Genomic DNA, 13,925 nt, shown 5'->3' with positions numbered 1-13,925 from the left:
GTCAATCCCACAGGGGGTATAAAATTTGTCTTAGGTTGTCACACCGAATGGGTACCAGGGAATCAGCAGCCTCTTTTTTCAACCACTTCAGACTTCTTTCCCTCATTGAATTTGAAGGCAAAAAAAAACCATCTTGAGTACCAAAATGCGGGTTAACCATCAGCCATTGTTCATGATTTCCACACACACATGTAATATATCTTATGACAGCTTTGTGGGTTTGTCTCTACTCATCTCAATGAAAACTTGCTTATATTGCACATGGAGAGCACTGCATATAGGTACATTCACACAGGCACATGCATGTGAATGCGTGCACATACATACATACAGTATATGCACCCACACGTTATTTGCATGCAAACACCTACACTCAGTGGCAACTGTATTCGGTACAGAAGTGAAACCAAGTGTGCTCTTGTGCTGCTGTAGCTCATTCACTTCAAGGTTTGATGTGTTGTGCATTCAGCAATGCTCTTCTGCACACCATTGTTGTAACTCTCCCCTTCCTCTCAGCTTGAACCAGTCTGGCCACTCTCCTCTCATCTCACTCATTAACAAGGCATTTTTGCCCACAGAACTGCTGCTCACTGGATTTTTTTTTGTTTTTTTTCGCACCTGTCTCTGTTAACTCTAAAACGGTTGTGCATGAAACTTCAGGAGATGAGCAGTTTCTAAGATACTCAAACCACACCGTCTGGCAACAACAATCATTCCATGGTCAAAATCGCTAAGATCACATTTCTTCCCATTCTGATATTTGGTCTTGAACAATAATTGAACTCTTGACCATGTCTACGTGCTTTTATGCATTGAGTTGTTACGACATGATTGGCTGATTAGATATTTGCATTAAGGAGCAGGTGTACCTAATGAAGTGACCATTGAGTGTATTTGTAAGCAACACCCAAACACACATAAATGCTCTTGCGTGCACACATATCTGTCAGTACATGACACAATGGTTTCACTTACTTTCTTATCTTTCTTGAAATACTGGGGACGTGGTATCCTGGCCTGCACTTGTATTTACATGACGACCCAACCTTGTGGCCATCTTGTTGACAGTGCAAACTCTGAAGCACAGCGTTGGGCACGGGAGGAGGTGCCAGGCACATCAATTCACAGAGCGATTGGGGGAAAGACCATAGTCCATCATCAAGGCAGGTCAGAGAGTTATTGGTCCCTGCAGAACAGTATGCTGCATTAGTCCGAATGGAAGGCTCATTTTTGGTACAATCCAAAACCTTATTGACAAGAAATGAAAGCATCCTTCTTGCAATTGTTGGCACATGCATTTGGAAAGCAAATTGTTCACAGCCACAACTAAACACTGTTTTGTCTTCCTCTTGCTCATCGATTGTTGGCCTTTTATTTTTATTTTCATTCTTTTTTTTCTTTCATTGTGTTCTTTTGGGTTTCTTGCTTTGTAGCTGTGAGCAAGCAAATCTCAAGGTTGTATAATTTATACATCCTTTAATAAATGATTTTTGAATCTTGAAATATATCTAATGATATTCATTTACACAAACTCTGTCCCATTTTCTACCATTGAACCTCGGACTGTTTGTTTTTGTTGGCAGAGTCTTCCTACAGCTTAAAGTTGATCATGATTAATAAAAATTATTATTGCTTTAGTCTGGTTCCAGAAAGTAACTTGTCAGCCTGACACAATTGGCGGTTCACAGGAAAAATTGGGTGGATGTGGGGTTGGAAGATGTTGGGAGGGGAAGAGTTTATTTAACACACTTTTATTAGAGGGATCTAATCAGGCTGAATGGGATTGTGCAATCTTGAAGAACAACTTTAAGGTCCTGCTCACAGGGTGAGAGCCTATCACATCACTACTGTGAGAAAGTATCACTGACAATTAGTGTATCATTCTTCAATCCATATCTTCAATGTGATTCTTTGCTCTCCTACCACATTCTTAAGTTACAGCAAAAGGCAACCTCGTCACTGGATAACCTTGATCTCCTCTCTTTCACAGACATTTGCTCTGTTCTCTCCACTGCTTCTCCCTCTTCAGCTTCAAGGACGATTCTACCCTCACTATGCCAGTTTTACTGAATGGTCACTTATTTGAAACAGTAACACTGTTTCTCTTTCCACAAATGTTGCCGAAGCCTCTGAGTAATCCCAGCTTTTCTGTTTTGTTTTAAATTTCGGGTGGCCAGTTGTACTTATTTTGTGAGCCGTTGAGCTGGCTCTAGAACAAGATATGATCTTCTGCTCATCAGCAGACAAATATTGTTCCTGCTCGTCACTTTCCTACTCCTGTGGTTAAATATAAAGCTTTTTGTGGAATCCTAACAATGACTTCATAGAAACCTTAAACACAGAAGAGGGCATTTGACCAAATGAGTTCCTAGTCAAGCAACCTGAAGGCCCAGTCTTTTCTCATAGCTTTACAGATTATTCCCACTCAAGTGGCTTTACAATTCCCTTTGGAAAACAGATTGTCGTTCCACTATCCTCCAGAGGTGGCGAATTCCAGATCCTGACTTCTGCATGCGTAAAGTAGTTTTGCTTTACATGACATCACCCTTGTACTTTTTGTGCAAATTCTAAATGGGAACATCCTTCTTCTATTTACTCCATGTAAAGCAGTCATGATCTGGCACACCGGTATCAAATCACCAGTAAATCTTCAGTATCATAATCTTTTCTCCAGAGTAGAAATGCCAGTCACTAAAGGACATGCTTTTAAGGTTGAAGTTTAAGGGAAGTTTGAAGGTGACATGAAGGGCAAGTTTTTTTTATGCCATGTACGAGATGTTTGGAATGGGTAATCAGGGATGGTAGTGGAAGCAGTCACTTTGGTGGAAGTTAAGAAGCTTTCAGATTGACAAATGAGTATGAGGAGAATGCTGGGATATAGATGATTCACAAAGGAGGATGTTAGGGCATTCTGGAGTTATGCAATATAGCAACTGTTAATTTCAACAGCGACCAGTCTTCAGATCTGAATGTGGACTGTAGATTGAATTTGAAATGCAGCTCAGAACAATGGTCTAACTGGAGCTGCAGACTGGGGTTGATTGCAGGAAACACCCATTCACCTGAGATGTCTGCATATACATGAATGCATCTCAGAGACAGTGGTGATGAACACTCATTTTGGGTGTGTTGGTACGAAGATCTAGGTGTTGGAAATTATGTGCAACTCAAAGGAAGCATTATGAATGCATTGTAACTACAGAAATTGTCCTGCTCTTAGCTTTGTTCTTTAACATATAAAATGCAACTTAATATTGGGTCAGGAGGCCTCTTCTTCCAAGAGTGTCAACCGTATGATGCCTGCTTGTTTTGCTGAATAAAGACTTCTATATTTTCCAGATCAGTCTCTCTCCAGTGACTTTGTTCACAGTCACAACAGAGGACACTTGGTATAAACCAGCAACAACATTACCACAATATCTTGGACCGAATGTCCAGGCTGGTGCTATACTGTTCTATATTCTATGTTTTGTTGCTTCAGGAACATCCCTCATCTCCTCCAGTCAAACCATTAACTTGAAATGCATTGACCATGGAATCATTCTGATAGATCTTTCCTGCACGCTGCATAGGAGACTAAACACTAAAAAGAACTAAGCTTAGAATTTCAATTATTTTACACAGATTCTATGTAGGTTCCCTGCTTTTCCCTATTGAAGATCTTGGGATTCTCTTTTGTGTTATCTTTTATTTTCCACCCTCATTTCGTTTGTTTCTCTCATTTTGTCTTTTCAGCTCCTCCTCAGCTTAGGATCTTCACTCTGATTCTCACCGTTCACACGAAACGTGTCACATACTCCTCCCTCATCTTCTCTACATTCTCTGCCATGAACTTGGATTTCTTTCCCTTCCTTCTTTTTGCCAAATTTACCTAGCCTGCTCTTCTAGCCCACCTACTCTTAAAAAGTCACTGACCATTCCCTTACCTTAATATTCGGCTCTACGTTGACATACTAAGGTCTGTTCTCATTCTTTTAAAGTTAGCCCTCCTCGAGATTGGGAGTTCTTCGGATTTCTCCTTGCCCATCCCAATTATTAACCTAAACAATATGATCTGCTGATTGCTGCTTCCCAGTTGTTCCAGGTTTTGATTCAGAATTATTGACCTGAAACGTTAAACCTGTTTGCCTGTCCACAGATGGTACCTGATATTACCAGCATTTTCTGTATCTTTGTATCTAATCACTGATCAGCCAGTTCCGAAATTTGCAAACGAACTCACTATTTTTGTCATTTGGTTGGCAGAATGATAGAAAATGCAGTATATAATAATTATTTTTAAACCTGTTATAAGTATATGTTGTCCCAGTTATGAATAAAGCCCAACATAAAACATGACTGTTCCAACAGAAGGATGTTCAGATCAACTGTTAGTGGCACAATAATGCATTGTGTTGTCATTTCATTAACTGATATTGGTCAGCCTGTGTTTTAACCTTTTTTACACTTTGGCCATTTCTTCAGTGTACTGTAGTACTGAAGAAAGACTTCTTGGACTATTTAATTTATCCTCTGACTTCATACACATACAAATAAACAACTATTTGAAGAAAAAATTTAAAAACTACAGAAATCTAAAATAAAAACAGAAAATACTGGAAGTACTCAGCAGGTCAGGACGCATCAGTGGGAAGAAAAACAATTTATGCTTCTGGTCCAAGACCCTTAATCAGAACTGGGTTTTAGTCATAGTCATAGTCATAGTCATAGTCATACTTTATTGATCCCAGGGGAAATTGGTTTTCGTTACAGTTGTACCATAAATAATTAAATAGTAATAAAACCATAAATAATTAAATAGTAATATGTAAATTATGCCAGGAAATAAGTCCAGGACCAGCCTATTGGCTCAGGGTGTCTGACCCTCCAAGGGAGAAGTTGCAAAGTTTGATGGCCACAGGCAGGAATGACATCCTATGACGCTCAGTGCTGCATCTCGGTGGAATGGGTCTCTGGCTGAATGTACTCCTGTGCCCTCCCAGTACATTATGTAGTGGATGGGAGACATTGTCCAAGATGGCATGCAACTTGGACAGCATCCTCTTTTCAGACACCACCATCAGAGAGTCTAGTTCCATCCCCACAACATTACCTTTATCTGCTCAGTTCCGATTTAAGAGTTTTTAACCTGAAATGGTAACTTTATTTCTTTTCCTATAGTAGCAGCCTGACTTGTTGAATATTTCCAGCATTCTCTGTTTTCATTGTCCTTAAGGAAAAGTTGTGTCTTGAATTTATACTCTATTGTGGCACCTTATTTATAGTCCTCATGTTTTAAAATTTATTTTCAAATCTTGTAGTCTTAGTTGAATTTTAGAGTGCCATAATGCTTAACTAATACCTTAGGAATATAAATGTGGAATAGTCTAACATTATTCTCTCATGTCTCCCCTCTGCCTGTCTGCAGAGGGTAAGGAAGAAGGAAAGATAATATGACTGTGTGTGTGTGTGTGTGTGTGTCCCTCATCTGTTTATTTTACTGTTTCCACATCTGTGTGTGACAATGACAGATGTGCAGTCCTGTCAGTGCCTCATAAAAGGAAATAGTCTTTGCTCAGTTCAAAATCTGGCAAATGGCATATTTTCACCTTCTCCTCCTGGTTCAATCCTCATGGGAGTGACAAGATTAAAAATAATAAAATTTAACTATGAGTATAAAACCTTCAAACGACAGTGAGCTATCCCTGTCCTTGAGTACTGGGTGGTGAAGGTGCGAGCAGAGAACCTAATGGGCTATAATACTCACAATATGCTGATGACTAATGACCTGCTGTTGCCAAAAGAATTATTTCTCCAACCGCTTTCCTCCCTCCCTATCTCTAGAACATGACACTCAAAAGGATGCAGTGGTCTGGATTCACAGTTGTACATTTACTGCTCAGTTTTATAGACTGTGCAGAGTTTGCAGATGGTAGTATTTTTTTATTTTATGGGGAGGTGAGACCTTGTCACTCACCTGCATAAATCCAAGCACATTCTGAGTAGCTTGCCTGTCAGGGATAGCCTGGTGCTTCCAGGCTCATGGATTGCCCTAACAGATTTAAACAGGAAGGTGCAGCGACAGAACCGATAAGTTGGGTCATTGCTTCAAATTTCCAAATTAGATTTTCTGACTGCAAAGTTTTCTCTCAAGATTCTGGCTATTTAGCCGATGGTTTATGGAGGAAGTAGGAACATGGGAGCAATGAAGAGTTTTTTTTTTGATGAGGGCAGGAGGAAGGAGGTAGCCGGCAGATTTTTGTACAGCAATGTTTTCTTACCTCGGAGATGGGCAGGGTGGCGACACTGAAAGGTACACTGCTTCCCAAAAGTAGTTCCTTCAGGGCAGGAAAAGGTGGCAGGGTAGATATGATACTGGTCGGGGATCCCGCAGTCCACTGGCTCGCACGCGAGTTGTTCACTCCATTTCCCATCTGTGCAGATGACTGTCATCTCCAATTTAGACTGGAAAGATAATTCACAAGCTTTTTATTTAGGATCTAGAAGTATCCAGGGTTGAACCAAAATAAAAAACAGTCGTGATCAGATTAGAACTTCCAACCTTTGTAAGATGAAATTTAGCCAAATGACTCTCGCTTTGTTGAGTATCATTTTTCAAAGCACAATCTCAAAGCTATTCTCCATTATTAGTCTGGAGAACTGGAGTGGGTCCAGCTTAGAGAAGGCATGGATGACCTGCTTCACGATGCTATTTAGTTCCCAATCAGTATTTCCTGAATCTATACAGAGTGCCATCAAGCTACAGATCATTGCAACACCACGAGTTGTTGACTTGACTGAGATTGACACTGTGACAACCTTTCCTGGTCTATTAGTTTGCCACACTCCAAGTGGCCTATTTAGCTCTGGGTGACTGGGAGGACAGATGTGGATGATTTTCATACCGCAGTAAATGCATTACTTCGCAGTTTTGTTGGTTAAAGAAACATTTTGAACCACATTTGGGCCACTCTTTGGTTGCTGGTCAAATTGCTCCTTCTCACTGATTACATTAACTCCAACCAAAATAACTGCACAAATGAATGTCAGAGGAAAAGAACAGGAACATGTCGTAATAGAATTCCTTTTGAAGTAAGACGTTGCAAATTGCTTCGGGAAGATCTAATTGTATTTTCCAAGACAAAGAATGGGCAACGGGGCTTGAAGAAAGAGGAAAAAATATCGTAAAGTTTGCAATAACACAGACATCGGTTAGCATCTATCTTAGATACACCCCTGCACACACATACCCTTTTTATTTCAGAACCAGAATTAGTTTATTATCACTGATATGTGTCGTGAAATTTACATAAGAACATAAGAAATAGGATCAGGAGTAGGCCATCGGGCCCATCGAGCCTGCCTCGCCATTCAATAAGATCATGGCTGATCCGTCCATAACTCGGCTCCATCTACGTGCCTTTTCCCCATAACCCTTAATTCCCCTACTATGTAAAGATCTATCTAACTGTATCTTAAATATATTTAGTGAAGAAGCCTGAACTGCTTCCCTGGCCAGAGAATTCCACAGGTTCACCACTGTCTGGGAAAAACAGTTTCTCCTCATCTCCGTCCTAAATCTTCTCCCCTGAATCATGAGGCAATGCCCCCTAGTTCTCACCTACCAATGGAAACAACTTTCCTACTTCTATCTTATCTATCCCTTTCAAAATTTTGTATGTTTCTCTAAGATCCCCTCTCATTCTTCTGAATTCCAGAGAGTATAGTCCCAGGTGACTCAATCTCGACCGGAAGCTACTTGGAAAGGTTAACCCCTTCATCTCTGGAATCAACCTGGTGGACCTCCTCTGCACTGCCTCCAAAGCCAGTATATCCTTCCTCAAGTATGGAGACCAGAACTGCACACAGTACTCCAGGTGCGGTCTTGCCAGTACCCTGTATAGTTGCAGCATGACCTGCCTGCTCTTGACTTCAATCCCTCTAGCAATGAAGGCCAACATTCTGTTTGCCTTCTTAATAACCTGTGGCACCTGCAAGACAACTTTTTGCAATTCATGCACAAACACTCCCAAGTCCCTCTGCACAACAGCATGCTGCAGTCTTTCATCTGCTCTTCTATTATTCTTTCCAAAGTGGATGATCTCGCATTTACCAATGTTGTATTTGTTGTTTTGCAGCATCAGTACAGTGCAAGACATAAAAATTACTTTGTTACAAAATAAATAAATAAGTGCAGAAGACAAGCAACAAGATAGTGTTTGTGAATTCATGGACCATTATGAAATCCGACGATCGAGGACCGGAAGCTACTTTTGATACACTGAGTGTTGGTGGCTCTAGTTGGTACTGATAAGACCAGCAATCAATTGCTGTCTCTTAATACATTTGAGTTAGTAGAGAAGACCAATCTGGTCCTGCTCCAGACTATATATATGGCCTAGATGCATCATCAGTGTTGCTATGCTCATGATTTCTGAAAAGTTCAATCATCTCTCTGGTTTAACCTATCATGCAACAATGTTGTATCCTAAAGATAATGCAAATGGAAATGCAAATCTTAAGGTCATAAGCCTACCAGTATGTCTAGTTGTTGGAACTTAACTCACATGATTGTTTTTCTACTGTGAAGCATGATCTAAAAGTTACCAACCCAGTACCAACTCTTGACATGCTGTGCTAATTCATAAAACTCAACAAGTGTGGCAGAAACTGGTTAAGCCGATAAGTGGAGCACCTCCCTGCTTTTATTTATTGAGTATCATTCAATGCAGAGCTACCCTTGCATTTATACTTAACCTTAAGCCTAATTGAATAGGGAATGATTCTTTATCGCCTGGACCAAGAGATACAAAATACTTGATCTGTGCTGTTTTTATGATTCACAGTACAATCACCTTGAAGTTCAAGTGCACCCAGATATAGACAGTAGATGAGCACAGTGATGATGCACTGACAACATTTTGACCTAGGCTTCTCTTTTGCATTTCATCAGCACTCAGGTATGAATCCCTCCCTTGTGCTACCGGGTTAGAGGCTTAAACACCATGGAGAAGGGGAAAGGAGACAGCAGGGGTAAGGTGAGGATCAGGGTAGGAGAACAAGGTGGTGTCAGTGAGGGGGAGGAAGCATCTCAGTCAGGAGCGTGGTGGCGAAGGTAAGAAAGCAAGATTGCGACTGATTTAGGAGGTCGTTGGAGTCATAAGACCATAAGACTTTGGAGCAGGATTTGGCCATTCAGCCTAACAAGTCTGCTCCACCATTCCTCCATGTATGATCCCGGATCCCATTCAACCCCTTACATCTGCCTTCTCGAGTCGATGGGGTTGAAGAGAATCCTTGTTAATCAAGCACAATCACCATTGTTGGCACCCCTGTTCTAGGGGATTTGTCACCACAGGACACGTTTTCAGCACTAAGCGCCATGTCTTTGAGGAAAAAGGATGTTATCATTTACAGGAAGGGGAATTGATGAGGCAGCACTGTCAGAGTAAGTTTTCCTAAAGCTGCTGTTAATTGGCTGCATTCAGAAGAACAAGTGTGTAGGAATATCAAGACATGCTGATGTGAGTGATACAAAAAATAGTGTATCCTGTTTAATATGTCATATTTTAGTTTTTCCTTCCAAGTCAACATACCCTAACATCTCTGTTTAGAAACAACCGCAGTCATGATTCTTCACATCGCTACAGAGAAAGAGCTGGTTTAAACGAGCTATGAAAGACGGCTTAAACATGAGTGTGTAAGCTGTGCACTCCAGTGAGAGCCTTACTGATCACAAGCAATCACAAGGGGGCACTTTCATTTCATGCGGAAAGATAAAATGGATGCCTCACTTCAAAATAATATTAGATCAAAGGAGCTGTTTAGAGAGATACAGATTAAATGTCAACAGCATAAAAATGTTCTACCAATATCATTTTCTCTAGCATCAGAATTAGGTACATAACATCTTTGTCATAATTACAGAGAAACACTCAATACAACAATTACACCAGTCACAGCATAAAGATAGAGGGCATTTGGCATACAAAGTAAAGTTAAAGAAAACAATTCTCAGAAGTAAGATGAGCTACAGAAGACCCTGTGCTCAGATGTCAAGAGCTTTAAAAAATGTTTAACCACCAGATAGAACTAGGTGCCTCAGTGGCTCGGCCACTTGAGAATTCTCATACCAATCTGTTCTCTAGGACTTCAAAACCAAGTGTTTTTTCTTTCAGAACTTCAAATAAGCATTGTTCCTGTTAGGCTCAAGTTTAGTAATGGCTTTTCCATATGTTGCATGATGATTAGTGTCTGTTAGTTAAGTTTAGCATTAAAAAGCAGCATTTATTATATATTACTTCTAAGTCAATTTACTATAGAGTACTTTTACTGTGAAATTAGTTTCTTTGTGGATATTTTATGAAATCTCTTGATAATCTGATAATATGATTAAACTAACAAAGCCATCAACTTGCGCTATTTATTATCAAAGCACAATATATTCTGTTTGTATCAGTTCATTTCAAAATATTAAAACCACATTATATTGAATGTGGTACTTTGCACCTACCTGTTTCATTTATTTTAATTTAGTTAGTGAACTAAGGTTTGGCTGAGGTTGTAATTGCTACAATCTGCCTTGAAGAGGCATATGTCTGACATAAGAGTCTCTGTGATCATAGTAACGATAGCCATCTGAAGTGAAAGAGTGAGAGAAAAGAAGGGTTATAAAGTGGAATGGAGGAGTCTCTGTCTAAATGATATTTGTTTAAAGATCTCAATCTCACGTATAGTAAGATAGTCACTGTCTATCAGAATCACTGCCTTCCTGTATGCTTCTGAAACTTGGAGTACCTATAGCAGGTACTTCAAAGCACTGGAATGATACTACCAGCACTGCCTTGAAACCCACTCAGAAATCTCAGAGTTGTACAGCACAAAAACAGGTTATAAATCCAGAGCAGCACATACAAGATGCTGGAGGAACTCAATGGGTCAGGCAGCATCTGTGGAGAGGAATAAACAATCAATGTTTTGGGCTGAGACCCATCATGAGGACTCAGAAGAGGTTCTTTCAGAAGCAGATCCTTGGTCCACTATACTCATATCACCCATAATACTGATCTATATTAATCCCATTTATCATCTGTAGTTTTCTGTGTCTTGGTGATTGAAGTGCTTGTCTTGATGCTTCTTAAGTATTGTGAGAATACTCCCAACACCTCATAGAGGTAGAGCTCCCTGTTTTGGATAATGAAAGCATAAGTATAAAATCTGAACGATCTGTTTGCAAAATTCTGATAATTTAAAAATACTCTTTGTGAGTATTCAAAAGTGTATGTTTTCTTGCTGGATATGGCGAAGTAAGCAAAAGCCACTGGTTTAGGGTAAAGTCATTTCTTGGCTGGTCTGTCAGGTTCTGCTGTCCCTCACTTTTCAAGCTTTCTCTTCCCAGGCCTTAAATGCAACGACTAACTTGACATGTGAGGGTGTTCTTTGCCTTATTCCATTTTAAAAGGTGTATCACTGACCAAAGGTGTCGGGATGGAGATACATCTCTACCAAAGGAGGTGTAGGGGCTCTTTCCCCCCGCTAGCCTGCAGGTCACCCTTGGGCAAAGTGTAGCACCTGCTTAGCCTCCTGATCAGGATCACTGAAGCCACGGGAGCAGGTGGTGGTTGGTCGTATGAGCAGTCGGTGCATCACTGAAGCCACGGGAGCAGGTGGTGGTTGGTCGTATGAGCAGTCGGTGCATATCACAAGTCCTGGTTATGCGACCGCTGACACCAGGCAGACGATCTCTGAAGAGTATTGATAATGGCTGGGGTCACCCATCTTGTAAAGACACTATCCATAAGAAGGCAATGACAAACCACTTTTGTAGAAAAATTTGCCAAAAACAATCATGGTCAAAGACTATGATCACCCACGTCATACAACACAGCACATAATAATGATGATAAGAAAAGCCATAATGCCATAATTCAGTTAACATAATCGTGTATGGTATCCCTTCTCAAAAATTTCATTGATTATTTAATGACACATAATAGGAACTCTTCCTTTTGACGTCAAAGGCAATTCATTTATTTCTGATCTTGATTAAAATCCCATTTATTATAAGATGTGCAATTCCATTTTTCTTCTAATGTCACTTAAGGGTCTTAGCTGAAATGAATTTAAGCAATGCTCTGCAAAATTATTGTTGAGTTGACCAATGCTGATTGATTTTCTTGATATCCTTTCTGACCCAAGCATGTTTTTATTGAGTTCAGCTTGCAGTCCCCCTCTAGATTTGCCCAGTTTTTTTGAACACTGACAGAGCTGGTGGAATAATTGATCTGAAACAGACCACATTGTGGTGTTTTTAATGTCCCTTAGTATGCTCAGTTTTACTTACCTCTACCCCTCCCTGCCTGTTGCTGCGTCTACCATAAACCCCTTTCCCGCTAGCCTTCAAGACAAACAAATGCAAATTCAGCAACTAAGCTACTATAGCAGTCCAGCAGTTGAGTTGTGTCAGATCTTGTTATTCCATCCAAAAAGGCTGTAACCTGCAAACTTTCAATTTTATGTAAATTCTAATCGTTCTCTATTGTACAGATAACACAGCAGCACCATCACATGATTTGTGAGTAAAGCATCAAAGATAACAAATACGAATGCATCTGAATTGTCACAACATTGGCCTCTTGTTCTCCCATTGGTTTGCTAATTGTTAACATGGATTTATCTGAATATTCTCATAGTGTAGTGCTTGTTGTCCTTTGCAGCCCAGAAGTTTTGGAAATGGTCCGTCAGCATTCCTGTCTGCAAAATACCTGTTTGTTAGAATTGCATTTTCCAGCAAATGTTACCAGCAAGCTGTTTTGCTTCATTCTAAACTGAAAACAGAAGGTAAATAAAAGTTTTAGCAATTAATTCTGAAATGACTAACAAAATTGATTGTCAGATTAGAGAGAAAATGATACTCGTATTGCACCTTACATGTATTCTGAGAATTTTAGAGTCAAAATGAAGTACTTTACTGTTTAAGACAGTCTTAGCAATCAGTGGATGTTTAGTAGGCCCTTACAAATTGCAATATAGTATCAACAAGGTAACTGTTTTTTTAAAATTTTAGTTATTAATCAGTGACGGTTTTAGTGAGAATCAACACCAAACTGGGAATCAGATTGGATCATGTCTTCTGTGGTTCTTTTGAAAAGTCGAACAGGGCCATGGTTTCATGTCTCAATGAAAAGCCTTCCATTCTGTTGGCGTAGTCTCTCATTCTGAATTCTAACTATCATGGAATCCAAAATGCTTTTAGCAGAGAAATTAAGTTTGGTGTGCTAAGCTGAAAAAGAGGGCTTTTTTGGCATATTGTCCCACAAATGTGGAATGAACATTTATGTTGTTACTAGCATTGTCAAGCCTACCATTATTTGGAAGCTCATTCCTTCTTATAGATGTATTCTTTTATTTTATGGTATCATTTCAATTACTAACTTGTGTAAAACATCAATTTAGGATAAAGTCTTACTATTCTTTAACATTGTCCTGTAGGCACATTCTTGTTTGCTTTTGTTAATGTAATGTGAGCATTTTCTGTAAAGAATACAGTGGGAATATCATGTGAAAAAGATGATAGATGGAATTGGGACAGCATAGAGTAAGAACTTTACTTCATCAAATTGGTGAAGAATCCTGGTTTAAATTGTTCATTCGATTACCCCCTTGACGTGTGCGGGTTTACCCTGAGGAATAGTCCCATTCAGCATCATGTTCTTGCCCATTGACCCCATGGTAAGCTTGGTGAAGCTGGCTACCACAGTTGAATCTTAACTTTCGAGGCCCAGAAAGCTAAGACATGCTGTGTTTATAGTATAGTATTTAACACAATAGCCGGTGGATGATGGAACTTGCAAGTGTCCGATATGTAATATTTTCATATTTGTGTAATTTTGAAAATATAGTGTTTGGTTAAGCATTCTTTGATTGAATTATTCATTATGGATTAT

General features: G+C 39.7%; 1 protein-coding gene across 6 annotated transcripts in view; it reads right to left on the bottom strand.

The window, feature by feature from the left end:
• LOC140186348 (pappalysin-1-like) overlaps positions 1-13,925 on the bottom strand; it is a 367,560-nt gene that overhangs the window by 129,534 nt on the left and 224,101 nt on the right. For all 6 annotated transcript variants that reach the window (XM_072240504.1, XM_072240506.1, XM_072240505.1 and 3 more), the window contains exons 15-16: positions 6,261-6,444; positions 976-1,186 (exon numbers count right to left, since the gene is read on the bottom strand). In XM_072240504.1, the coding sequence (XP_072096605.1) occupies positions 976-1,186; positions 6,261-6,444 (395 nt within the window). The remainder of the gene's footprint in view (positions 1-975; positions 1,187-6,260; positions 6,445-13,925) is intronic.

This window comes from Mobula birostris, chromosome 22, assembly GCF_030028105.1.
Source record: "Mobula birostris isolate sMobBir1 chromosome 22, sMobBir1.hap1, whole genome shotgun sequence".
NCBI lineage: Eukaryota > Metazoa > Chordata > Chondrichthyes > Myliobatiformes > Myliobatidae > Mobula > Mobula birostris.
The sequence above is the reverse complement of the archived record's forward strand: the minus strand, read 5'-3'. Positions and strand labels throughout refer to the sequence as shown.